Source organism: Bemisia tabaci, chromosome 8, assembly GCF_918797505.1.
Source record: "Bemisia tabaci chromosome 8, PGI_BMITA_v3".
Lineage (NCBI taxonomy): Eukaryota > Metazoa > Arthropoda > Insecta > Hemiptera > Aleyrodidae > Bemisia > Bemisia tabaci.
Genome location: NC_092800.1, coordinates 26891689 through 26909186, shown reverse-complemented (window position 1 = coordinate 26909186; position 17498 = coordinate 26891689). Strand labels below are relative to the sequence as shown.

The 17498-nt window shown below is 41.0% G+C and overlaps 1 protein-coding gene across 1 annotated transcript in view; it reads right to left on the bottom strand.

The window, feature by feature from the left end:
* Positions 1 to 13654, bottom strand: part of LOC109039116 (neuroligin-2) — a 40452-nt gene extending 26798 nt beyond the window's left edge. Inside the window, exons 1-2 of the mRNA XM_072303292.1 lie at positions 13421 to 13654; positions 3012 to 3287 (exon numbers count right to left, since the gene is read on the bottom strand). Coding sequence (XP_072159393.1) covers positions 3012 to 3287; positions 13421 to 13562 — 418 coding nt within the window. The 5' untranslated portion in view covers positions 13563 to 13654. The remainder of the gene's footprint in view (positions 1 to 3011; positions 3288 to 13420) is intronic.
* Positions 13655 to 17498: the final 3844 nt, after the last annotated feature.

The following is a 17498-nucleotide window of genomic DNA, read 5'->3' as shown; positions in this document are numbered from 1 at the left end:
TTTTTTTGGAGGATTGAGTACGCACAGTTCGCTGGAATTTTCTCCGATTTTTTGAAACATTATTAACCCATGGAAAACAAGTTCGAAGTTGCGTAATCTGAGCTCCCATTTAAAATCGCGTCTCCGAGGAAGTCAAGATGGGGCCTGACGAACCCCTAGGTGACGGTCACGCTTTTGACCACGTAATCCTTCCAGCGCGCTCTTAATACTCATGAATTTCTAAATACTGTTCCGATTCCAATAAAGTACCTAACAGCGATTTTAATGAAAATTAAGTGATTCCGATGGGTTCGTTAATTTGTTCGCTCGTTAAAAGCCCCTTGTCCATGTCTGTGCACACTGACATCGATCGAGCCAGAGGGAACGCACGGTCGATATGTGACCGTCACTCACACGGAAAAAAAAGTATTACAATCCCAACTATACATCTGGCTGATTTTGGCGCCACATATTAAGAGTAGTTGCAGGTTGCACAATTCAGAGGTATATAGTCAAGTCGGCTAAAAAAGTGGTTGGATAAACTATACCGCTCGCTGGTGCCTTTACACTTTTAGCGGGTGTAACTACTCTTATGGTTGGCGCCAAGTTCAGCTGGAGGTATAGTTGAGATTGTGATACTTTTTTTTCAGTGCAGGGGACGACATCTGGGATTTTTTGGCGATGCGCGTTTAAATAGGAGATAACATTTTAGGCCACATCCGCCATCTTGAATTTATGAAATTTTAAAATTTGACCCGAAATTCAAGTTTCCCGTCCGAAAATACCCCCTGATACCAAGTTTCACCAAGATCAGCTGGACAGGGGCCGAGATAGCATTTTAGGCCATGTCCGCCATCTTGGATTTCTGAATTTTCGAAATTTGACCCGAAATTCGAGTCTCCCGTCCGAAAATACCCCCTGATACCAAGTTTCACCAAGATCAGCTGGATAGGGGCCGAGATAGCATTTTAGGCCACATCCGCCATCTTGGATTTCTGAATTTTCAAAATTTGACCCGAAATTCGAGTTTCCCATGCGAAAATACCCCCTGATCCCAAGTTTCACCAAGATCGGCTGGATAGGGGCCGAGATAGCATTTTAGGCCACATCCGCCATCTTGGATTTCTGAATTTTCAAAATTTGACCCGAAATTCGAGTTTCCCATGCGAAAATACCCCCTGATCCCAAGTTTCACCAAGATCGGCTGGACAGGGGCCGAGATAGCATTTTAGGCCATGTCCGCCATCTTGGATTTCTGAATTTTCAAAATTTGACCCGAAATTCGAATTTCCCGTCCGAAAATACCCCCTGATACCAAGTTTCACCAAGAAGTTTCCACCAAGCTTCGCCGCGCGCGCGTCCATCAAGTGATTCAAGTGGAGATAGCGCCTTTTGATTTAATTCGGAATCCGGGTTAGCGCATTAAATCAAAGGGAATTACATATAGTTCCTTTTGATTTTATTCGTAATCGCTGATTCCCTGTTTTGCGATTTTTCAGGGGCTGATTCCAGGGGATGAAATTGGTATTTTGGGGGCATATTTACGTGTGAGAGCAGCCTATTACATGGAGAATCCAGATCCGTTAAAAACTGAAATTTGGAAATTTGGCGCTTAGTTCCCTTTCGTATAAATACGTCCAATTCAGGTTAGGTTGGCATAGTTCGCAATCACATATCTCGTTTGCGGTGTCTTTGTGGAAAGAATTGTATGGGTTGGTATGGGATTGGAAGGAATTGAAAATAAAATTGTAAGGAATTGCTACAAGCAGAATGCTTATTTATTTCAAGAATTAACAATTTGATTTTGATTAAATTTTGTACTGCTGATTCGACACCCCCACACTGACGTCACGCACAGAAATAGAACTAGAAATTCAGTATACATGGAAAATAATTAAGGTAAGCTTCGATTAATTCCAACAATGAACAGAGGCGGATCCATCAATTTGGCAACACCGGATTTCCTCCATTTAAACCTGTGCTAAATAATCGATTCTTGTCGGAGCGCCTGACCCCTCCAAGAATCGATACATTTCTATAGATTTAAATGGAGAAAAGACAATTTTGCCAATTTGCTGGAACAGCCAATAGCACCTGTTGTGACTCCTGAGTAACACAGTTTGCTTGGTCGAACGGATAGATTCGCACGTAAAAGCGTATTATTGTTGGTGATCGGTCGAGCCAATACGAACCTAACCTAACTTGAGGTTATATTCTAATTGTTGATGACTTGAGTCTGAAAAACAAAAAATCAACGTAGGAATATTGCCTCTTGGATGATGGATCTATAGCCCACCGCTACGAGCAACTATTGTGACTCCTGAGTAACACAGTTTGGCTGGTCGAATTTTTGAAGGCGAACGGAAAGATTCGCACGTGAAAGCGTATTTTTGTTGATGATCGGTCGAGCCAATACGAACCTAACATAACTTGAGGTTATATTCTAATTGTTGATGACTCGAGTCTGAAAAACAAAAAATCACCGTAGGAATATTGTCTCTTGGAGGATGGATCGTAGCTCACCGCTACGAGCAACTATTGTGACTCCTGAGTAACACAGTTTGCCTGGTCGAATTTTTGAAACCGAACAGGTAGATTTGTATGTAAAAGCGTACTTTGGTGCCAATTTCTAACCTGAAAATGTGTTTGTTGTGTGTCCAAAACGCAAACACGAAAGTATGCAGAAGATATAGCAATTACGGTTGTCTTGCCTAACAGTAACCTAGCATGAAAATTAAAAATACCCTTTTTATGGAATGGAAACGAAATCAGTCGATTTTCAATCATCCAAACGGTTTTTACGAGTTTTTCGGACGATTACTAGCAATTTGATAAAGAATGGAAGCTTCTTTCAATAAAATTTTTCCGGTCAGAAGCTTCCAGGCCCGTTCTTTCAAAACTTCATGTTTGCACTTACTGCTCTCTTTGCTATCACGATAGAATTTTAGGCCTATAATGAATGTTTTCTCAACAAGATTTTACGAAAATATGATCAAGGAAAATTGTGGAATGAAGGGAAATTTGTGACTGACCTTGTTTACTAATTTGATTAAGTCCCGTATCTATGATTACACCGTCGACGCTGGGACCGAACGTGGCGGTGAAGGGAGGCACGTCTTTCAAGTGGGCTGCGGTGAGGTTGGCCAGAGGCTTGTCCCGCAGACACTTGAGGAGGAGGGTGTGAGGCAGTTGAGGATTGCAGCCGGCCTGCTCCGCGATCTCCCGCGACCACCGCGAGGGGTCTCGAACCAAGGCCCATGGACTCAGCGACGAGCCGCTCATCAATATTGCTCGGTGGAACAGGACGCCTGTCGACAAGAAACAAAACAAGGTTAGTGAGTTAAAAGAAAAGGGTCAACAATACTGCTGTGCCAAGGAAAAACGTCGTATGAGCCTTCAAATGTAGTCATATTTCTTGCAGTGAAACACAATTTGCTGGGTAAATTCTGCATTTTTTTTCCTCCAATTTTTCAGACAATATTGTTCACACTTTGATCTAAAATAACTGAAAATTTCAAGGAAAGATATGCATATAATTCTTTCAAAAAGAGCAGTGTCTCTAAACTCGTTAAGGTAGTCCATGGCAGGGCCGGATTAAGGGGGTGGCCACATGGGCCGTGGCCCATGGCGGCAAATTTTGCAATTTTTTTGCATGTAGGTATAAAAAAATCGGATTCAGAAAAAAAATTATGAATGAGAAAAGGGGACAAAATTTCTCTTTCCTGAGAGTATAGTAATATCTAATTTTGTCGTTTTCCGCTGGTACAAGAGACAGCATCTTTAATTAGTCGAGTTAAGAGAGGAACTAAACACGCTATTTGGCCTTAAGCTTAGCGCAGAGAGGAATGATGACGAGGACTTGAGATGAAAAGGACAAGCCCTCGGCGCAGCGGTCGGCATGTAACACTATTGTAACACATATAGCGCCTACAAGACTGCATGAATACTTCACCCATTGCGCCAAACACAGTGCGGTCAGGAGCGGTGGGCGTGAAACGCATAGCGCCTACAATACTGCAGGAATACTTCAAGCATTGCACCAAACACAGTGCGATCAGCGCACTGTCTTATCATCAGTTAAGTCCCATCCCCTCTTAGTCCCTAATCAAGTTAGTCCCAGGTAAACGTTGTTTAAGACCATAAAACTCGGGTCACCCGGCCGGGAAGCGAGCCCGGAACCTCCCGATCATAGACCAAAGCCTGCGACAACTACAACAAACCAACTGAACTGAGCAAGATGATTAACGTATTTCACCTTTTTGGATTAAAATCAAATTGAATCAAGTTCTTTCGGAGCACATCTCGTTGTTCACTTATCCGTGCTCCTCGACTCATTTTGCCGAAGGATCGCACGATCTTTCTCACATCGAAAACCCCTTCCCAGAGCCGGAGAAATGAAATACCCCGACATAAAAATTCGAGGGACTTTTAACAGCGGGACATTATTATTCACAAATCGAGGGAGCGGACCGTTTTGCCGCGCAACTGACAATGACGTTGTACGCTCGCTTATGTCTCTCGTAAAACGTAGCCCCTTTGACGTAAGGGCGTATCTCAATTTCTACGTGAGCTTTCTTGTCCGTATAATGCCATGCTTTCCAGGGCTCATGAAGAAAGATAGATGCGCCTTTACGTCAGAGGAGCGATGGAAAGAGCCGGGCGATGGGTAATAAGTTTTGATGAGCTTCACTAACATGGCGGACCAGCATTTCATGGGAGAAAACACAGGGACACGGGATAACACGCGAAGGAGCGGAGAAATATTTCCAGTCAGGTGGGCGGGGATCAGAGAATTCAGCCGATACTGACCCTCGCACAATAAGATCGTATCGACGGTACAGCTGCAAAAACGCGAATTTAAGCTGGTGATGTTGTAATCACCGAAAAAAGGGTGCTGTATTAACATCCCGGATGTTACGGTTGTTAAAAAAAGTGCTACAACTCTTGGATATTGCTATTAACACTCTGGCAGTTGACGTAGCATGATAGGATGTAAAAGTAACATCCTAAGATGTTACTTTTACAGCCAGAGTGGTAATGACAACATCCAAGAGTTGACGCACGTTTTTTTAACATCCAGGATGTTACTACAGCACCTCTTTTTTTCGGTGTTAAGCTTTCTGTCGTAATTTATTTTCTGAGAAAGACAATATTTAAACGTCATCTCGTAATTGTTTTACTCAGTATGAAGTGAAGACTACGTGTGAAATTTTCAAGGAACATTGTTGATTCCTTCTTTTTTTGATGAGATAAAATGAGAGCTGAAATTTTGCGACGCTGCAAACGGAATTTTTGATTATGAAGTTTCACCGTGTACATACAATAAATCGATCACCGAGGATTATTAGACTACATTTTTCCATTAGGGACTATTAAATTTGGCTCAGTTTAGATACTACGTATGTACCATTAGTTTCCTTGAGCACATGGTTGTTCTTACATAAGAGCGAAAAGTTGTAGTTCCTTATCGCAAAATTCAGTCCAAATTTACAAATTGACGTATTTATGCTACAAGGAACTATGTGTAAATCTATTGAATGAAAAGGAACTAATACGTGATAGTTGCGTGCCTGAGAGTTTTTTTACACTCATTTTTTGATGCTTTAAAGTTGGATTTAAGTTATGAATTATTCACAAAATATACTTTCAAACTAGATTTAGTTGAGTTCATGAAAATCTCAATGTCAGAAACTGCACTTATGCGCCTTGTCTTCCAAGCCCCTCAAATTAACTAATGAGGGTAGAGTTTTCTACCACTTTAAGACGGAGGCAAGCCATGTATTCCGCCTTCATTCGGACAGTCAGGCAAAAAGAGATCCTGCGTGCTTAAACAGTAACACGCCAGAAAACCGAAGGCGCAATGACACTGTGCGTCGGCCTGTGTGAGCCCCGCAGAGCCGGCCGATAAAAGGTGGGTGTTTGGAGAGGCAATTTCCCGAGGAGAAGAAGGAAGAATAGCTATATCAAGTTTCCTTCTTCCCCGGCCCGGCCTTGTATTTGTTTGCGTTTGATTTTGTTTGCATTATTTTTATTCAACACACGACCTGTTAGCAAACACCGGGAGCATCGATAAAAATCCCCGGGTGACGGGCCAGGGCGGCCCGGGCCATAGTTTTATGGTCGGCCAATATTTTCAGCCTTCGCCTTGCCGCCGCGCTGAGAGCGGCCCCGGGATGAAGGCATTTTTGTATCATTCCATATTTCCATGCCGTCCTTTCCCAGGCGGAGAATGGACCGCTAAACGAGGTACGAATGTAAGGCCTCTGATATATGAGGGGCTTGAAGGACAAGGCGCATAAGCGCAGTTTTTGCTATTTTGAGAAATACGTGTTTGAAGTTTCGAAATTACATGGATCCAGAAAGTTCAAACTGGCTTTTTGATGCTTGAAAATTGGAATTTGAGAGCGAATTTTTCACGGGATACGCATTAAGACAAGGTTCACTTGAAATCATTAATATCTCGATTTTTCAAAAATTGCGTTTATGCGCCTTGTCCTCCAAGCCCCTCAATAATACTGTCCAGGGTTGCCACAGAATTTAGAACATGAAATTCCCTTACATTTCCCTGATTTCCCTGACATATTTTGGTGGAATTCCTGACAATTTGACGGATGCTTAAGAAGGCATAATTGAAAATAGTTTTCGGGCAAAATTTGTTGTTCGGAACCTCAAACCCATTCTAGAAAGCAAATGAAGGTGATATAAGAAATTTTTCTTGACATTGTCGTCATTTTCCCTTACATTTCCCGGTTTTCCTTGACTGTGCGGCAACCATGACTATTTTGAGCGCACCGCAATCGAAGTAAACATTTTCGCGAGTCGGTGTGTCGATGAATTCGGGGCGGAGCGGCAACGTAAGATATTATTCGAGGATCGTCCGTATCCTGTGGGGGTCCCTACTTCATCAATCAGTTCCATGAATTAAACATACGATGCATATCCAGGATTTTTATTGCCATTTTGAAGAGAGGCTGCCTTTCAAGCTACTCCCGTGGCACCGCGTAAACATCCATTCCCACAGCACAGCGCCGTGTGCGAGTAGAAGAGGTTTCTGCTCGGCTACTCACGCCCCTGCTTTGCCAGATTCACACGGTATCCTAACGAGGGTGCATTAGAGTACCTGTATACTGCTGCGCTAAGGAAAAACGCCGTATGAACCTTCTGGCGTTGCCAAATTTTCTTTTATAAAGCACGAATTTCCTGGTAAACTTATGAATATTTTCCTACCAATTTTCCAGATAATTTTGTTCGCAGTTTCACCTTAAGTCACTAAAAATTTCAAGGACAAATATTCATATCTTTCTCTAAAAATACATGTTTTACTCGGGGAAATTTGGCAACTCTCGAATGTTCATAGGGCGTTTTTCCTTAGCACGGCAGAAGAGTGCGTGTATACGGGAGAGTATTGCCATCGCAAACCTTTTATTGCAGAAAAAGTGTGCCGCTCTCTGATTGGTCGGCTATCATGGAGCCCTAAAGTTGGACCAACGTAAACAAACCCCGGCCCCTCTGCCCATACGGGGTTGCCGCAGAATTTGAAAAATGAAATTCCCTGATATTTCCCTGGCACATTTTGGCGAAATTCCCTGACAATTAAAGATATGATAGATGGTTGTGGAGACATAATTTAAAAAAGTTTTCAGCCAAAATTTGTTGTTCGAAACCTCAAACCCATTCTAAAGAGCGAATAAAGACGATTTAACAAATTTGGAACAAAAATTTAACCATCCCATTTTCTCACGTGACTTTCCGTTCATCAACCCTTTCGAGTTCAATTTCAAGATTTTCGAGCTACTACAAGATGCCCAATTTTGGATTTGCTCCTGATCGTGCCCGAAATAACTAAAAATGGATTCGATTTAAACTGCTGAAATTTCCATCGGAACGCGAAATATCTCGTTTAAAATTACGCTATTAAGTACAAAGAAGATATGAAACGTACTAAAATTTTCAACAGCCAATTTATCGCTTATAATTAAATAACATACTTTGTATTGAGAGTCTGCTGTGCTCTTTTTCTTAACAAGAACAGACGGAACCCCGCCTCTGGGCACTAAATACTCCATCCCTCAAAAAACAGTATTTTCTGAAGAGATTTGTCAACCTGCGTTCGAGCACACAAGTCACAAAGCACGAGGCAGACTCTCATTCTCAGTATTCACGAGAGATAACTCCTCGTTTTTGCACAGAGTCACAGCGGAAGAACCGGAAAATATGTTTATGAAAGCACTTCAAAAGGAATACTACTCTGGAAAAATCAGCACATTCCTGTCACAAGAGGGTTGAACATACTCTGTGCGAAGTATTATAATCAATCGTTCAGTGATCCTAGGCTGTCTAATTTTCAATATATCATGACTGAGGCTTTAGAATTAAAGATTCGCCACCTACCTATTTTCCTCTCAGAAAAAGTCAACACCTCAACAATACTCAACAAATCCACAAGTCTCTACACAAATGAAAATAACGTATTCATGATTACTTACGGTTAATTTTTTCTGGTCATACCAACGAAAGGATCGTGATTGATCGGCCAGATTCCACTGTGCAACAAAAAAAAATGACTAAAATGTCTCCAGGACGAGATAAGGTGATCCTTATGTATTTTGAGGCGCTGAATCCGAATATGACCTCCGTTTTTTCCCATCACCCTCCACTTTTCCGGAAAAGTCGATTTTACCCGGAAAAATGGCCATTTTTGGGCATTTTTGGTGTTTTTGCGACTATTACCCCCTGCAGAATGTAGGTAAAATTTTTCTCCGGTACGAGAAACGGCTAATCCGATGTATTTTGAGCCGCTGAGTCCGAAAATGACCTCCGTTTTTTCCCATCACCCTCCAGTTTTTCGGAAAAGCGACTTTTCCCCCGGAAAATGAGCAAATTTGAAGTATATTTGTCATGCATGCAATTTATTTGTATAAATTTTTCTGGACCCGTGGTACAGTCATTCTTATGTATTTTAAGCCGCTGAATCCGAATATGACCTCGGTTTTTTTCCATCACCCCCCAATTCTCCGGTAAAGTCGATTTTTCCGAGCCTAAATTTGTGTATAAGCTTTCCCGGACTCAAAGGGGATCAAAAATATATTTTAAACGTGTCCACGACGTGCGATACATCGATTTTTACGTATTTTGACTCGCTGAACCCGAATATGGTCTTGGATTTTTCCGATCACCCACGATTTTCCCGGAAAATCGATTTTCCTTGGAAAACTACCTTTTTCGGTGTTTTTTGGACGATTTTCCTGTTGTGAGGAGTCTAAGAAATTTTCTGAGATCCTCTCTAGGTCTCTTCTGCTATATTAAGAGCAACTGAATCCAAATTTGACCTCTATTCATCTCTGACAACCCCCCGTTTTCTAGAAAGTCCGATTTTTCAGGGAAAAAAGCTTTTCCGAACCGTCCCCACCTCCAGGGAAATTTGAAAATTTTTCCGCACGTGTGATACATCGATTCTTATGTAATTTGAGCTGGAAAACCCGAATATGACCTTAGAAATTCGTTATCACCCACCATTTTTACGAAAAACTCGATTTTCTCGGAAAATTTCGGATATATACCAAAAAACACGCTCTCCAAGAAAAATCTACTTTTCCGACAAAATGGAGGGTGATGGGAAAAATTTGAGGTCATATTCTGATTTAGCATCTGAAACTACATAAGAATCACCCCTTCACGGATCCAGGATAATTATTTAAATAAAGAATTGCATGCCAGACTAAAATAAGTCAATTTCACTCAGTCTCCCGGCAAAAAGTGTCTTTTTTACAAAACTGAGGGCTCATAGAAAAAAATAGAGGCCATTTCCGTACTCAGGGACTCACAATACCTGATGCACAATCTAATTTGTAGCTAAGAACAATCTTACGCACATTCCACAAGGAGCAACAGTCGCAAAAACACCGTAAATGGTCAAAAATACCCATTTTTCCCAAAAGATCGAATTTTCCGTAAAAATGGTGGGTGATAACGAATTTCTAAGGTCATATTCGGGTTTTCCAGCTCAAATTACATAAGAATCGATGTATCACACGTGCGGAAAAATTTTCAAATTTCCCTGGAGGTGGGGACGGTTCGGAAAAGCTTTTTTCCCTGAAAAATCGGACTTTCTAGAAAACGGGGGGTTGTCAGAGATGAATAGAGGTCAAATTTGGATTCAGTTGCTCTTAATATAGCAGAAGAGACCTAGAGAGGATCTCAGAAAATTTCTTAGACTCCTCACAACAGGAAAATCGTCCAAAAAACACCGGAAAAGGTAGTTTTCCAAGGAAAATCGATTTTCCGGGAAAATCGTGGGTGATTGGAAAAATCCAAGACCATATTCGGGTTCAGCGAGTCAAAATACGTAAAAATCGATGTATCGCACGTCGTGGACACGTTTAAAATATATTTTTGATCCCCTTTGAGTCCGGGAAAGCTTATACACAAATTTAGGCTCGGAAAAATCGACTTTACCGGAGAATTGGGGGGTGATGGAAAAAAACCGAGGTCATATTCGGATTCAGCGGCTTAAAATACATAAGAATGACTGTACCACGGGTCCAGAAAAATTTATACAAATAAATTGCATGCATGACAAATATACTTCAAATTTGCTCATTTTCCGGGGGAAAAGTCGCTTTTCCGAAAAACTGGAGGGTGATGGGAAAAAACGGAGGTCATTTTCGGATTCAGCGGCTCAAAATACATCGGATTAGCCGTTTCTCGTACCGGAGAAAAATTTTACTTACATTCTGCAGGGGGTAATAGTCGCAAAAACACCAAAAATGCCCAAAAATGGCCATTTTTCCGGGTAAAATCGACTTTTCCGGAAAAGTGGAGGGTGATGGGAAAAAACGGAGGTCATATTCGGATTCAGCGCCTCAAAATACATAAGGATCACCTTATCTCGTCCTGGAGACATTTTAGTCATTTTTTTTTTGTTGCACAGTGTTCTTGGTTAAATCAACCAAAACTATATGTTACTCTCTAACATCTGGGATGGGGGGAGTTTCTCGCTAAATTAATGTCGTTTTGATACATACATGAGAGTCGCTCTACAGCGCTCTCTGGCGCTCTGCGACGCCTAATCGCCACAAAACTCGGTCCTCCCACAGGTCATCAGGGAGTCGTTTTGATACCAGTCAGAAGTTGCGACTTAAGAATGGCAAGCGCATTGGAATTTGATTCATGTGACCCAGGTTCGATCCTAACAGCCCGAGCCGAATTTGTGACGAGGTCGCAGATTTTCAACACAAAGATTTGGTCACTTCAACCCAGAGATTTGTTCGATTTGACACAGCGCAAACTAAAACCCAAAAAATTAACCAGAAGCTTGTGTTAATGCGCGTTTTAATTCCCATTTTCACTCAATTTTGGTTACTTTTTCTTACCGTGTCTTTTTCGGGCCGTTACACAGTTTTTATCGTCTCCTGAAAAATTCGCTTTTGGATCGTATTCGAAAGTGGTTCGATGTATCGTTTGATTCAAAACAATAGCACAAAACATAACCATAAAAGAAAATGTTTGGTCTAAAGTTAAAAAAGCTGAAAATGAGAAAATTCCTAACAATTTTACTTTTCATTACCATTAGGCTCAAAGGGAAAAAAATCTGTCACAAAGGACCCGTTCACTCAGATCTCTAAATTGACTTTTGAGGCTGTGTTTACATGCTGAAGCAATCGATAGCGATCGAATGGATCGTATTCGACGGTGATACGATGTATCGTTTGGTTAGAGACAATAGAACACAACCTCAAACCAAAATTTGAAGATATTTGTCAGGTTAGCTGAAAATGAGAAATTTCGAAGCAATTTCACTGCTCTTGGCCAATTAGTACTCTGACGAATAAAAACTCTATCACAAAAACCCGTTCCGTCAGATTACTCAATTGACTTTTGAAGCTATGTCTATGTTTTGAACCAATCGATTTCGATACAATCTCGCCCGTTTAATGGATCGAATACGATCTATCTCACCTGTTTGATGTACACTGGAAAAAAACACATTGGATCTAGAGTCTAGACTCATGAAAACATTCACCGAAAAAAGGGGGGTGTCAAATCAACACAGAGTTGTGTTGGGTTGGCACAACTGTTGGATTGGCCATTTTTACAGAACACAACGTAGTGTTAAATCAAGAAAATAGTTGTGTCAGATCAAGTAGACAGGTTGTCACCACTTAACACTCTGAGTTGGGTCAAGTCAAAGAAAGTAGTTGTGTTAAATCAACACAACCTACATTGGAAAAAAAAAAAAAAGCTTGAAGCAAAGGTGAAAAGTTACAGGATTAAATACGGAACTTAAATGGATTTGGTGCCGAGGCATCCTATCGTCACGTGAGCGATATTAAATCTCTATACAATTATCCGCATCACGGTCGTTCCCAAACGGTCTCCCATCTAAGTACTAACTACGCCCGATGTTACTTAACCCCGCGATCGCCCAAGTGCCGCTGCAGTGGAGTTCCGGAAACTCTCTTTACATGGTGGGGTAACTAAGCGTTCATAAGCGTCCTCAGCGCCAATTCCATGTTTGAAAGCAATGATATTCTCGGAAATTTCTATGCAGTTTCAAAGGAAGAAGTAAAATTAAGAAAAATAAATTTATAAAAAATAAATAAAATGAAATAAAACAAAAAATGAATAAATATATGGTAACTAGTATAAAGAAACAAAATAAAATAAAGTAGATTGAGATAAATATAAAGAAAATAAAATATGTCAAAATATTTGAATAAAATAGTATTGGTGGTATGTAGAATTTATTCGGCTCCAAAGTAACTTTTGGCTATAAGGCACCTCGTTTGCTCCAAGATCTACACGGCATTGTATCAAGTTAAAGCTACGATTTCTTGATTCAAATTAATTGTTCTCTCAATTTGAGAAACTTTATTGTGTTATTGTATCACAATGAAGATTTCTTGATACGAGAAAATCGTTTTCTCAATTCGAGACAATCAGTTGTGTTCTCTCATTACAAAAAATTGTGTTCATTCATGCCAACAGTAGCCGTGTTGACTCAAGAAAAATTGGGTTGAAATGACACAATATTGTGTTGCGCCAACACAAAGCCTCCTGACCCAACTTCGTAGTGTCAATTTAATGCAACTCGTATACTTCAATCAACACAACATAGCTCAACACAACTTATTGGTTTGATACATCCCAACGATTTTTTTCAGTGTTGACAAGAAAAAGGACTCTTGATTCAATCGGATTTAAGCTTAAATCAAAAGGAAATCCGCTCAAATTAAGAGGCTTGGTTTTTTATTTAACCTTTAATCTGATTAAATCAAGAGTATTTTTTCTTGTCGATGTTTTTAAGAGTCTGGACTCTACATCCGATGTACTTTTTTTCCAGTGTATCGAATACCAACTTTTCCGAGATAGGTTGTTTCCGAACTAAGGGATTCAATTACGAGTTGGACGTTTAAGCGCGGGTGAAAAAGAGGAAACTCACCGTCAGGAACGGCGTTGGACGTGAGCAAAAAGTTGACGCAGGCGGCCCCCGTTCCATGGCCGAGCAACGTGACGTTGGTCGGGTCCCCTCCAAACACGGCGATGTTCTCCTGGATCCAGTGCAGCGCGGCCAGCTGATCCATCAACCCGTAGTTGGCCGGCGCCCGTAACCCTGGATCCGGATTTGCATTTAAAAAACCTGCAACAGAAGCACAAATCTCGTCAGATGCTAAGCAAACATAGAAAACGATGTTGTAGTGCTAAGGGAAAACGCCATATGAGCCCACAGGCGTTGCCAAATCTCTTTCGGTAAAACACGAATTTCCTGCCAAATATAGAATATTTTTCTTTTAATTTTTCAGCTAATGATGTCCGCATTTTCACCCAAAGATCCTTAAAATTTCAAAGGAAAATATTTGTAACTTTCCTTAAAAATGAACATTTTATTAGAATTATTGATTTATTATTTATTTTATTTTATGAAAATTTGGGAACACTGGAAAAAACACATTGGATCTAGAGTCCAGACTTTTAAAAACATCGACAAGAAAAAATACTCTGGATTCAATCGGATTTTTGCTTAAATCAAGAACCAAGCCTCTTAATTTGAGCGGATATCCTTTTGATTTAAGTTTAAATCTGATTGAATCAAGAGTATTATTTCTTGTCGATGTTTCCAAAAGTCTGGACTCTAGATCCAATGTGTTTTTTTTTTTTTTTTTTTTTTTTTTTTTTTTTTTTTTTTTTTTTTTTTTTTTTTCCAGTGAACTCTCGAATGTTCGTACGGCGTTTTTCCTTAGTACGGCAGAATGGGTCACTAAACCATGAATGAATTTCAACTTTTCGAACACATTTTTCGGAATGTGAATGACGCGTGGAACTCAATGCGTACATTGAAAACGCGAAAAAGTAATTCAGAAACCGAGAAACACGCAGTTCAAAAAGCGCAACTTTTCCGCAAATAATTTAAAACGTGCAGGTTTCTTCTTGCAGGGATTGATCTTACACATTATATTTTCCTTTAATCCATATTTTTTTTCATCAATTAAAATGAGAATAATCCATACAGGATGTGCAAACATTTCAAAATCATGAGTTGAAAAACGCTGAATCCGCGAGATTAAATATTAAAGTCTAACACAAAGCGGAGCGGCGACGCACTGGCGCCTACAAACCTAACAGGGATACTTCACGCATTGCGCAATGCGTGAAGTATCCCTGTTAGGTTTGTAGGCGCCAATGCGCGTTTCGCGCTGGCTGCCCGCCCGCCGCGCTGCAGCGTGCCACAGTGCTTGAAGCAACTATTTCACAACAGAGGTATTGCACAGTATCACACGAAATTGAAGACGCTCCAACATGTTAGGAATGGCAGGCATCTTTCAAAAGTACGGAGCTTTCCTCGCAAAATAAATCAAGATACTACGGCCCAGAAAGAGAGCAGTGTTCCAAAAACTCACTAAGTCCGTAATTAGTAACGTTTAGCATACACTTTATCGCCTGGCTGTTGCTTAATCGCCATCGGCTATAAAAGGTCATAAGTAATTATAGAGCCGGCTATAGAAGCAATTGGAAATCTTACAGCCGGCTGTAGGTCTATGGTATTTTGGAGCACAGATTCTACCGCCAATTTTTACCACGGAGTGAATCGATTCGGTGAATTTTTCAGTCTCCTGACAACTGAATTGCGATCTCAAAATTCGAAAAAAATGACGAGTAGCTGAAAAAATGGAAACAATCGATGCGATATATTGCATGTCGTTATGACACAAAATATGGCGTCCATCGAATCACCTTAAAGGCATTTTCCTAAAAATCCAATAGCAATTAATATATACATACATTCAAATCGTTTTTATAGCGCGCCCGGGCGCTCTACGACACCTAATCGCCATTCTTGTCTATTGATCCAAAGGTCATCTGGTAAATGTCATCTTGTGATTTCATCTTGAATGCCACCTGTCCACGATTTTGCTGGACGTCCCCTGCTTCTCCTCCCAGTAGGAACCCAATCCAATATCTTCTTAGGCAATCTGTCATCCGCCATTCGTTGAGCATGGCCATGGACAAGCTGTTTGGTCATAATTTCATGCACCATGTTCTGCTCGGCGTTTATGATCTCACGCACTCTTTCTTCCGGACGTGATCCCTCCTCGAGATTCCGACTGATCTTCGCCAGAAATCCATCTCGGTCGCTTTAAGAGGCAATATTTTATGTTTCTTCAGCAATTAATTATTTTTTCTAAAATTAGGAAAACAGTCAAAATTTCAATCTAAGTAAGAACACTCGGACGTCTTTATGCTAAATGGAACTAAGTGCAAGTGGAAAGATGGGGTGTGCTGTGCTCGTTAGTTGAGGGTCATAAGAATGAATATAGGAATTTAAAAGCGCCAGTGACGTCAGCGGCCCAACTATCGAGACGGGGCACGACGGAGAGATCGGTGGCGGGACGCTTTAACTCATGAGCCCTGTCCACAACGCTCTTGTCACATGCCCACGGCTCACGAGTTAGCGCTCAGTTCCTTTTGATTTAATGTAAAGTCCCGCTTTTCCATTTTCTCAAAAGGAACTATATCCGCTTTTACATTGTTGCTTATGCAGTTTGCACGAGCACACCCCATCTCTCCACTTGCACATACTTCCTTTTAGCATAAATAAGTCCAATTTTGACTATTTACCTAGGCATTTGACGACAAGCCTGGATTTTACCACTCGTATTTGCCTGCGACAAAGATACATACAAATAAAATAAGAAACCCGCTCCGTTCGCGAGAGCTTGCTGGTGTGAATTCCGATGGGACGACGGGATTTCGCGGGATATTTTGCTGAAATTCCCGACGGATCGCGGAATGCGCCGCCCTCGGGGCCCTCGCCGACGAACTCAAAACCGGGGCCTGTCAGACCAACAACACACCATGACGCGGTCGTAGCTCATCCCATCAAAAAACCTCAACTCGAGGCTCGCGATCCTGCATCTGACTTACGGCCCCGCCGAATCTCCCGCCTTCGCACTTCGGCGCGCTCACGAAAAACCGATTTTCGGCCCCGGTTCGGCAACACCGTCGGCTCATCCTTAATCAACGTTTCTGGACTTCCTTCACTCCCCGCTCACGTCAAAATAATTAGTGTGGGGACGCTCCCCGGACGAGCTCCAAGCTGCCGGACTTATTGCCGTCCGATTCGACGAAAAGAGGCTTTTCCGTAATTCTGCAGGTGTCTACCAAAACAGGCTGACCGAAAGTCAGTACTTTTACAGTGCTTTTCCAGTACATTTCCGAGAATTCGATACCTCCTCAACGGAAAAATTCAGTACTTTTTCAGTGCCCTCATTTGACGAAATTCGAAAAATTTCAAAAATTTGAATTTCTCGCTTAAATTGTGACAAAAATGATGGAAAAATTTCGGACCGTCTTGCGGAATTTCCGCACTTTTTCAGTACTTCCGGACCGCCCTTAAAAAATCAGTGCTATTTCCGGACTTTCCGGAAATTTCGGACGTGTAGACACCCTGCTCTGCCGTCCACAGCGAAAAACCGTACCTCCATTAAATGTGCCGAATTATCCCCTTTTAACTCGTCTCGGAGCCACTAATATTTCTAGTAATACCTATCCCACGCAGTCTGAGAGTCGAGGGTGTTCATTGAAATGGGATCATCATCATCATTCATGAAAATGAGATAGGTTTACGTTAAGGCATTCAGGTCATTTATATAACAGTTATATTAAGCAAATTAAGCAAAAGGATAATATGCGTATAAAAAAAAATGTATAAAAACCCTTCCTCAATTATATAAATTTTATATAAACGTTAATCTTCTGAAAATATGAATAATTATTTTCATGGGCATTTTATATAAAACTTATATACACGATATATAAACTTTAGTTAAAATGGTGCTTATATAACCGTTATTAATTCCTTATACGTTTGTTAGGAAAGGGAAGTGAATCTTGCTACTAGGGAGTATTTTGTCAGAGAAATATCGAAAAAATGTTGAATGAAGATACGACATTTTCACTTTGGATATATGGCAGAATTTCGTGCTGAGTGAAAACGACGTGAGAACTTTGGATACTGCCAA